General features: G+C 34.4%; 1 protein-coding gene across 1 annotated transcript; it reads left to right on the top strand.

Annotated features, from left to right (window-relative positions):
- Positions 1 to 3,479: 3,479 nt before the first annotated feature.
- LOC143563109 (uncharacterized) lies at positions 3,480 to 9,754 on the top strand. Its single transcript, XM_077050729.1, has 5 exons — positions 3,480 to 4,787; positions 8,266 to 8,471; positions 8,545 to 8,835; positions 8,900 to 9,032; positions 9,570 to 9,754. The coding sequence occupies exons 1-5, from the start codon at positions 3,524 to 3,526 to the stop codon at positions 9,752 to 9,754; spliced, it is 2,079 nt and encodes a 692-aa protein (XP_076906844.1). The 5' UTR covers positions 3,480 to 3,523.
- The last annotated feature ends 1,644 nt before the right edge of the window (positions 9,755 to 11,398 follow it).

Raw genomic sequence — 11,398 nt, 5'->3', positions numbered from 1 at the left:
TTAAACAATCTAGTATTACATGGAATAAAATCTAGTTATATATATATGATAGCTAAGTAAAGAAGAACATGATTCTAGCCTTCCAAAACAAACCAAAATAATAAATTTAAATGGTTACTATGTCTATAAACAAATTTATGATATTGTAGTCAATGTATATGATGAAAATTTTTAAAGGAGAAAGTATTTTAATTGACTTAAGGATAAACATGACGTTCAAATATATAAAAAAACGAGATAAATAAACATTAACACACTTGCTTTATATATAAATAAGAATAAGGCTATTTTAGGTTGGGTAATGACCCACAAGGGATCCAAATAACAAAATGGGTTTAAAAATGTGAGGATGGTTGAGAGAGTGATAAGTGACACATGGTAGTATTATTTTATTAGAGTAGTAGATTTGCGGATAAAAGTTCCTTCTTAGGTTATTATTTGATAACTTCGGTACAAAAAAATGTTTTAGTTCACAGTTATGTAACAAAAAAATTCTGCCTTCACAAATAAAACATGATGTAAAAAATGATGAGTATGGCATTGGAAATAAAATAAAAGACTCATAAAAAAATGAAATAATTGATTAGCCACTCACTGGTATAAACTAAAAAAGACCAGCTGGAGATAATGAAATTAAACATTATCCATCTACATGCAAAAACAAGAAAATGCAAGGCTCCCGTGATACGAGCTCGGGCTTTCACAATTTAATAAGCACAACAATCTTACCACTGCACTAAGTATAGGCATTTGCGTGGAGAATAAAACTCAAGATAATATACATTATAAATTTAATTTATTTAAAACTGAGGCCTCAAAATTTTGGGGGCCTAAAGCCTTAGCTTTACTTGCTTACCTTATTGTGCCGGCCCTGCCACTTATAGTTGTAGCTTAATGAACTAAAGATTCCCTTTAACCAAACTAAATACAATGTTAGATAAGACTTTGCCCTTTTAAAGATGAAAGTTCAAGTCATGTGGTTAACAACAATAAGCGTAATTTATGAGCAAAGTTTGATTGGTGTTCTAAAAAAATGTAACCTCATGAATTAATAAGCTAAAAATTAAGTATAAGGATATGTTACGAGTCTGTACATTATATTTTTTTCTTACACTTTTTACCTTAACTGCCAATGGAATAATTAATCAATGGGAATGGGTTCGGGTAGTGGCAAGCGGGTACTCTGGGAACACATTAGAGGAGGTAGTTCTAGCTCGAGATGGTGTGGTTCAAGGCCGAGTGGAAACCAAAACTCACCGCACCAAATGTTTACTCAACAACCATACGGGTATACCAAATACAACCACAAATGATTTCATATCCTCATGCTCTAATTACACCTTGACAATACCACTCCCTTTAGAGGATTACCGGCCTGGCGTTCAATGAGTATGCAATGAGAAGGCCAACTTTTAAGTCCTCGTGCCGCAACGAAGAGCCACCGCTCCAGTTGTATGATTGTTGCATGTCCCAAAAGTCATTGCCTTTTAGAGCTTTCGGTGATAAGAAATGGTAATAAACGGGTAGTTAAATCACTTAGGTTTGAAGTTAAACGTGCGACATCCTTTAGGTTTGGAGTTATTATTGTTGTCCTTATCTTGATTCTGAATTGAGATAAAACAGATTAAAACGGTTTTCAATTATTAGCTAAATTCAATTCTAGAAATTTTTAGTACTACAATATAATGTTATCGAATCAAAAATAGGGGTTGTCACAATTGTAGCTGATGGGGTGTTTGAGATTGCTTATTTTAATCAATTTAAGTTGATTAGTTACAATATTGTGACATATCTTATAATTTCCCAAAAATTAGTTGGATGTTAAAATAAGAATCCCAAACACCCTTGAATATTATGCTAGGACAATCATATTTTAGTTTGGCATAATGCTTCCTTTGGCCCTTTAACTTAAAACTACTTACAACCTTTCATTAAAACTTTATTGGTTAAACAAAAATTTTGGATGTCGCATTTATAGTTCATATACTCGTGTAATATGATAAAGAAAAACATATTAAAACCTATAATTTAATAAAATATGAAAGTTTAATGACTTAATTAGAATCATTTTTAGTTGATTGACATAATTAAAACAATTTTGAAACTCTATTAATATTTTTCAAATTTACCCTAAATTCCTAAAATATATAGTTATTGAGAAGTCGGTGGAGAAATAATTTTTGGACGGCTAATAATATTAATATTGACAGGAGGCTGCTAAAATCGCTACGGAGAACATCTACTATACTGGAGCAAAGCAAAGATTAGCGGATTGATCAAGAGCGAGCATTCGGTTAACGTTAATTGGCTTGGTTTGTAATCTATCTTTTGTTTTCTTTCGGTCTAAAAACATGTTTACAGCTGAGTTTTGTTCGTTTTAGTCATGAGTAGCTAAATATTTAAACTACTTATACTAGAATGATTATTGACGTTTTGTTATTGTTTTTGGGTTTTTAGCAAATCGTGTCACCGTTTACTATTAAGAAGCTTGATCTTTACTAGTTTATTCCGTGTTTATATGTTTATATATTGATTTCTTCGTGTGGTTATTGCTTGATTTGGTGTCGACGTGTCGTGTCAATTATTATTTTGTGGTAGATCTCACCATAGGATTCTTATTAGTAACATGTTATATATAAGTGTTTGCACCTTCCTTGGGACCGACAGGAGATAGGAAGTCTAGTTATCTTGTTTCATCACTAGGTTAGACGTTAGTTGTGTGACCATGAGTGGTGTCTTTCTCGGTTTTGTTAGACCGGTCTAGATTGGTTATCCCTTTGTCCCTAGAGTTGTTAGTACCAGCCCTTAGAGGATACATGAGACCGACGGGAGATTTGTCTGTCAGAAACGTTAGTGAACCTTAACATTCCAAGCCTTAAAATTCCCTAGTGTGTCCACTCTTAGACTATCGGTGTCATATGAGTCGTTATATCCCGAAAATAGTCAATTGTATGCTAGTGTTCCGCCTTTAGTTCCGATTTTCTGTCTAGTATTTCTAGTTTTCTTGTATATTTATTTATTTTAAGTTTAAGTAATTTAGTTATAAAAAAACAAAAAACAATCAAATCAATTTGTATGATAGCTAAGACTCAATAGAGGTTTAGTATCGGGATCGTCTTTTGTGTCCACGGATTCAATATCCGGAGTTGCTAGACTGTGCCACTACACGACCGATACACTTGCTGCTGTGTAATCTGTAATTCTAGTTCTGTTTATGCCTTTATGACTAATTTTGGGTTGATTTTGTAACTTAAGACACGAACAAAATATTACTTATGCTTCTAGATTTGGTTTTGATTGCCATTTGTGTCTATCTGTTTGTTTTACTTTAGCTTAGTGAGTTGTCATTATTGGGACTGTTGCTGTTAATTTTATGGAATTAGTGTGTTAATCATTATGGGTATGCTATGTGGTGTATTTTTTTTTGAACAAATGAGTCCATCTTTGGCAAAACAAATATATTAGTAACTGGTTTTTTTAACCGAAAGCATGACATACTTTTAGTTCTATAAATTTTCTGCAGATGGAGAGGAGAGACATGGCGGTTAAAAGGTCACATGAAGAAGAAAAAGAAGTAATGGTGGACAGATTATCGAACATGCCAGAATCCCTGCAGCTTCGTATTCTTTCTTGTCTCAATGCTAGACACGCTGTTCGAACAATGGTGTTATCGAAATCATGGTTCTCTTTATGGACCTGTACTCCGGTTCTCAATTTCAGTTCCAAGGGTTTTATAAACAGCCGTGCTTTTGATAAGTTTATGCTTGATTCTTTATCACATCGTCAACCGGTGAGGTTGGACAGATTAACCTTAAACTATGGTGGAAAATGCATTCCCAAGATTTTAGAAAATGTTTTCGATTACGCGTTTTCGCATGGTGTCCAAGAATTGGAAGCAAACATTGTAGACACTATAAACCAATCCCACAGGAACCGGTCGTTCTATACTTACTTCGCAGGCACTACAAACCCAACCCAGTACTGGCCGATATATACTTCATCGGATTCATTAGTAAGCTTGAAGTTAGTGAGCAGTGTTTCTTCAGGTTTCTTGTTATTGGAACCAAGATCAGGAACATATAAGAATCTCATCAAGTTACATCTCCACAGGGTACTTATTAATAATCTCGATCCATTCTCAGGGTTCCCGGCGCTAGAAAAGTTAACATTGGTCTGTTGTCAAGTTGTAACAAACGGTCACGCTTTGAACGTGCACGCCCCTCAACTCTCAGAATTTACCTTCTTAGACCACAATCAGATTATTAATTGCTGTGAATTCACGACTCCGAAACTTAGGTATTTCAAGTGGGAAGGGTATGGTTTCCCGCAGTTGAAGGGCTCTTTTCCTGTTCTTGACACTGTGGTCATCAATTGGCATGGTCGCAAAAATCTTGAGAAGAAAAGGTTCGATGATCTGGTGATGTTGTTTGGTGCATTACATGGAGCGAGATCGCTTACGATTTCTGCGCCTGTTGTTCATCTACTCTCGCTGTTTCTGGATGATAAATATACTTCGCCTTTTTGGGACTTGAAGTGTTTGAAGCTGGATTGTAGTCCACGCCATCTAGATATTGAAAGCGTGTTATCTTATAGGCAAACGTTAGAACTTGTTCCGGGTGTCGAAGCTTACTTGCTACGCAACTCACATCATGCCAATTGCACCATAATTAATCATCCACATGCAGATTCTGAATGCTCAAGCTCTCACATATTCATATGGGAGAGAAAAGCATTGACCAGACGGTTTTCCCGGTTAGCTCAAAGTCGACTCAACCGTGTGGATAGAGGTTCCGCCTGGTTTATGGATTGATCTACAAAGTCTGACATTAATTAATAAAAGATATTGCTCCAAGTTGTTCTTTGCTTCTCTAGTTCTTGGGATATTATTAATGGACTTATTTTCTGCAGTTCCATGTGTAATATTAACTTGTTTGAAGTGACCATAGGTTTCTTTTTTTTGTGCTTTTTTTAATCTTTTTTTTTCAAGGGCATTACATGAAAAAGAATACTGATCACATAATCAATTAATTAATACTTCCATTCAGTCTCATGTTTTTGACAGCAAAATTGATCTACAATTGTTTTTCAAAACAGAACATTTACTAATTTCATGTATATCTGTGGCTTAATATATCATTTCCTGTGAATGTTCATTTGATCAGACAAATGCTAGATTTTAGTGTAACACATGTCAATGATAAAGGAAAAAAAAGGCGGTTCAAGCAGTGTTTTTGGTAACATTAAAAAAGGCGGTTCAAGCGGTGTGTTTGTGATGCGGGAACGGAAGCATTCAAATGGCTCATGACACTTTCGTTAATCAAATACCGATAATTTGAACCATAGGTTCCAAGAACAAAGTTCTCTTCAATTAAAATTCAATAAAAAACTCATGAAACTAAAGACCTAACAACTTTATTTATAAATAAAAATAAACGTTTGGGCCAGGCCGGGCCGACTTAATGGACCGGATGCTCCTGCATCAATTTGGTAACATTAACGGAGTATCTTGACCCGTACAGACATTTTGACTTTTATTATACAGAATTACGGTTGGAGTTCTTACGCGCATTAGATGGATTTTTGGGCACATTTTTATCTTTACCAGGAGGGATGTTTATCAACTCTTGCTATGGCCACTATCACACTGAAATACAAGAGACATGGGTTATGAGTGATTCACCAATGTTGATCAGTATGGTAAAGTGAGCTCGACCCGCTTTGTTTTCTTATCAACGAGTCGGATTGAGTTATTTTTTGTTGCTAACGGGTCAAATGATAATACTTGGCTACAAGCTACACAAGTCAAACACATTAAACTCGTCAAAAGTTTTATTTTATTTTAATATATGCACTCTCATATATGATAAACCATTAGTTTTTTAAATTTAAAATTTTATTAATGCATCATTTTCTTTAAGTTATGACTTTTTTTTTCTGCAAAATTAAACCAACTCCCTGAACAGATGAAAGCAAACACCAAAAGAATCGACGTGATCCACACGAGCGACAATATTCATACCATGAACTAACTAGTTTTATACCCGTCCGGTGGACGGAAGTACCTTAATGTTATAATGACGAATCTTTTTATTTTTTATTTTTTTTGCATTCTAAACGAAACAATATTTTATAAAAATGAGCCAAAATTGATGAAATATTTCATCAATAAGTAGGTTCATATTTACATAAAATACATAAATGAAAGTCATTAACATTTCTAAAGGCAAAAAGTTAAAAGACCTAGTTTTGAATAAACTCAGTTTGAAGTATGATTAAGCAAAAAAGAATAGATCCATAATCAAAAAATATACTTAGAAAGATATCCATATCACGACAAATAGATGCTACCACTACAACTTACATCTCATATATATGGGAGATAAGAAGTTCAAAAAACAAAAACAATTCTTTCATCTATTTGGGACATAAGAAGTTCAGATAGCTAATCCCAAGCTTTAACCAATGTTTGTTCTTAACGAACCCAGCATCTGTTTGCTTTCATCCAGAGTCATCATCTTCATAAATTAATATAAAAAAAATCAGCATGAGCAGGACAAACAAAAATCTAAAAACCCCACATCAAGAAAGAAGCATTGTTCATACATTAGGAAAAAATGGATAGAACTATGAGCTGCCCAATTAGACGACCAAATTCTTATTTCTTCAACGAAACCTGATACAGTTTTAGATGAACAATAACATATGTCAGGACCTTTATTACACAATAGAAGTTTAGCCTTCAGCTACACGCACTTAGAAAAATCGTCATGTCCTGTATGATCATTTATTCTCGCACCAACTCAGCGGTTAATGATCATTTAATCTAAAATGAAAAGTCATTCAACTTTCAGATGCAAAAAAGGTGATGCCTTTACTCACTTCATTGTCTCATGACAGGAAGGTGCCTCGTAGTTCGATATCCATCCAAAATCGCAAAGTTCTGCACCTCATACACACAGTTTAGCATTTAATTGTTGAACGTTCAACTCATCATTTTTTAAAATCAATCCATCTCCTATAATCATGGAACCCGCATCCAACAACCTCTGATTCATTTGTTATGCTAAAGTGTAGAAATTCAAACAAAATTATATAAAAGTAAAATAGAGTAATGGACAGTATCACTTACCAACATCCAAATCTTTACCGCGGAGATGAAATTAAATGTTTGTCTCAGTTACTAATCCCATTTTCTAGTCCCTTACAAACATCCAAATAAAATCATTAAAAATATACTACAAAAGATTCAAAGAGTAGCAAGTATGGTAAACAGAAAATAGCAGGAAAACTATACAGCATCGATAACTTCAGGGCTAAGATTACCAACATATATGCTGAAGTGACCTACAAAATCAAGAGAGAGATATCACAAACTAATAAAATTATTGAGTTATAAGGTAATATTATTTTATAACATTGATAAACCGGATGTGTCGTCTCCTTGGCTACTGCATACGCCCAATTAAACCTGTAAAATATGTATGTTTACAAAAGCAATTAGTATTGACTAATAACAATAATGGAAAATAGATATTAAGGTTGTTACTTACAGATGCCTCCATCACGGTGATCAAAATAATCCACAAAATCGTATCATAACTGAAATCCAAATAAAAAAGAACCAAAAGCATGAGATTCCGTCAATTGAGACTAATACTCACTTAAAAATTAGAACAATAATCAATCGACTAACCTTGAATTTGCAGAATTGATGGTTAGGCCCGAACTTATCAACGAACCAAGACTTGAATCTGTTTGCCGGAGAACCACGTGGTTAGGCACAAAACATCTTTCCGAAGTTAAGATAAACCCTCTCTCAGATCCCTTGACGGCCGGTTTTAGGAAATGAAATTTTGAACAAATTGAGGAAAAAAGGTTTCTCATCATCGCCTGTTTTAAATATGGTATAAAAACCCTGGGAATGTCGCCGGAGAAAGAGGAACCACATACAAACTGTCTCGCAAATTATGTAAGGATTTCTTGAAGTTGTAGACGGTCCAGATTTCATCTCAGGTAATCTGACGGCTGTAATTTATCTAAAAAGCAGTTAACAATGTGTTATATCATTTTTGTTCATGTAATTTACTATGATTTAAGGGGGTGTTTGGTAGAGGGAATTGAGGGGTGAGAAATGGAATTGGAAAGAATTCTCTTGTTTGTTTATGAAAGAAAGAGGTGAGAAATGGAAATAAACCATTTCCATTTCTCTGATTTTGTTTCTCTAAAAATAGCGGATAATTGGATTTCTCTGATTTCATTTCTCAGCCTCACGTCCTCTTAAGCGCAAGTCACCAGGACACCACGAAGAACCCTGGAACCTAACCAAGTGCCAAAAACCCACTCACAAATTCATCGTCCGCCTCGAGATTTCCTCGCCGGACTCCTTCTCCGTCAAGCCATTGCCCGTCGACGGCTACTCGTTTCCCGGTGAAGCCGATTGCTTCCAGAAGTTAACCCACTGCCTCCCTATTGTATGTTTTATTATTTATTAATTAATCCTCCTTACATTCTATTCTATTGATTATTATTGCCCTAATTCACCAGGTGGTTCCATCGCATTACACACAAACTCATGTCGGTGGAGAGGCATGCGTGTTCCATTTGAAGGATTATGACGCTGTTGTCAAAGCGTTAAAGGCTGAGCGCATTGAGTATGAAGATATCCCTTACGTGACGCGCAGAGCTGTAAGCGTATTATCACGTCTATTGATTATTATTTCAAAGTCTCTCTTGGAGGTGATGCTTCCCTTCCAAATTGAAGGTGTCAAGTTTGGATTGCGTAGGGGCGGTAGGTGTCTCATTGCTGATGAAATGGGCCTCGGAAAAACACTTCAGGTAATAATAATTGTAATCAGATGATAACTAGTATACATTAACTTAGTTGTTTGCTTGATTTTAGGCCATTGCAATTACAAGCTGTTTCATGAATGAAGGCCCAATTCTAGTCGTGTGCCCGGCTATTTTGAGATATACATGGGCAGAAGAGTTGGAGCATTGGCTTCCATCTTGTTTGCCTTCTGATATTCATCTAGGTATCTTTCTCAACTAGGGGTTATCCTGTTATTTTATTTTAATTAATAGCGTTGCAGTTGAAACTAGCATACAGATGATGAAATATTTTAAATTCGACTGTGAGCTGTTTTTTTTAAAGTTAACCGTGATGTTCGGTATCGAGGAATGCATCATGAGAGGCGCAACTGGTTCGAAGTGTACTTGCTCCTCCTTACACTATGTATAATAGTACCTGAGTCTTGATGATCTAAGAAAGTGACAAATAATATATGGAAATAGGGTATATAACTAGTTTTTGGATTGTATATTGATGATGATTTTGTTGATTGGTTTTTCTTGTCTTAATGTAAGTGTCTGTTCTTTAGGAGTTTAGGGTAATACTATCTCTTCAACATGTGCATGTTTTACCTGATGCAAATACACATTTTATTTGTCATCTCAGCTTGTTTCAAATAGTATCATTGGCATAAATTACAATTGGTAAACGTAAGAACTATATCTTTTTGAGCAACTTATAATAGCTGATGCTTTGTTTCTGTAATTGCATTGTCTTCCAGTTTTTGGTCATGTAAATAATCCTGAAAACTTTGCAAGGTCTCCAAAAGTCGTCGTCATATCTTATACAATGCTGCATCATTTGAAGAAGAGCATTTTAAAGCAAAAGTGGGCTGTATTGATTGTTGATGAATCACATCACGTGCGCTGTACGAAACGAAAATCATCTGAAGCAGGAGAGGTATAGTGTGTAATTATATTGGCAATTCACTTAACCTTAATTTTTTTTAATATATTTGTATACTTGTTGACTCCCTATTTGACATCTGAGCCGCATATTTGTCTATGTACCAAACAAGAGAAATGATTCTCAGCTATATTTCTCTACTGAAATCTCTGTACTACCAACAGAACAGTCAATTCTCATTCTCCAGACCAATTCCCTTTCTCTGCAATTCCATTTCTCTATTCCATTTCTCTACAATTCCATTCTTTGTACCAAACACCCCCTAAGTTCCAACATGTTATATCAATAATCTATTTCAAGGGTGACATGTTTTTATGTGAATATTGTCAATTTCAACGTAAAGCAAATTAATAAGAGGTCCTAAATAACGTTGTTTAGTCTTGGCGAGCTGAGTTCAAGTCATGCTTGTATCAACTCGTGTTAGTAATAATACGAGATGAGTGGGCATCTCCAGCTTAGCCAAAAACCGAGCATCTATTTGACTCGGCTCCAACTCATGGATAGTTTTCATTTTTGAATTTACAACTAGTTCCAGTTAAAAAAAACTTAGGTTACCGGATTCTCTTTCACATACAAACATCTAAGTTCCGATTAATAAGGAAAATTAGGTTACCAGATTCTCTTTCACATACAAACATCTAAGTTCAGACTAAGAAGCAAATAAAACTATTGGACTTTTATGCATTCTCCTTCAATGTTCAAGAAGCAAACCTAGGGCTAAAAAATTTCTTTTACCTCAAAACGGTCAATGTAGTATCTGAACATGTCATTGCTAGTTGAGATTTGCGGTATAGAGGTGGTTGATACATGGTTCAATAGGTAAGTTACCCGTATAACTTGCACGTCGATCTTTTTTACCAATTTTTCGAACCATATTTTCTTCTTCTTGATTATCATTTTAAGTGAACTAGAATTTAACTTGAAACCATCTTCTTGAACATGTTTGTAAAAGGACATATTTTTCGAATCACTCATACCTTAAACTCATTTGCAAAGTACCTCAAATAACAACATATAATTTGTCAAATAAAAGAGATTAGCACCTTAATAAATTAAAATCTTTATTAATTTCGTACAGTCACACACACATACATATATATATATATATATATATATATATATATATATATATTAATTAGGTAATTGTCTGTGTAGACCTTTCTCCTAATGACATAAAGTGTTTATCCAAATCAAAGTGATGCGGGTTTGAGTCATACAAAGTGGGCATTAGGTGAATTTTAGAAGATTTTAAGGGGTGCTAATTGTATTTACAATTTAAATCAAAACTTGTATGCAACATATGCTCGTTTTAGGATCACCGATTTAGGGCATGTTTAGGATTGAGTTTGAAAAATGTTTATCGGCTTATTGGTGTTTTTAAAAAGCCAATAAGTTTAAATGTGTTTGCTAATCACAAAAACTTTCTTATTTTAGCTTTTTAAAAGGGTTAAAAAAACAGTTTTTCTCAAATCCTGGCTTTTCAAAATGACTTTTTGAAAAAACTAATAAGCCAATAAGCATTTTTCAAACTAAATCCCAAACATGCTTTTAGTCAATTAATGTAAAGCTTTTGTGCTCAAAGTTATTTCTCAAATGAGTTCCATTATAAGCTCATACTCATTGAAGCTCAGATCAGCTCAAGCT

Source organism: Bidens hawaiensis, unplaced genomic scaffold (assembly GCF_021521415.1).
Source record: "Bidens hawaiensis isolate Kalapana, Puna unplaced genomic scaffold, B.hawaiensis_p1.1 tig00021322_1, whole genome shotgun sequence".
NCBI classification, from domain to species: Eukaryota; Viridiplantae; Streptophyta; class Magnoliopsida; order Asterales; family Asteraceae; genus Bidens; species Bidens hawaiensis.
This window is presented reverse-complemented; position numbering and strand designations above follow the sequence as displayed.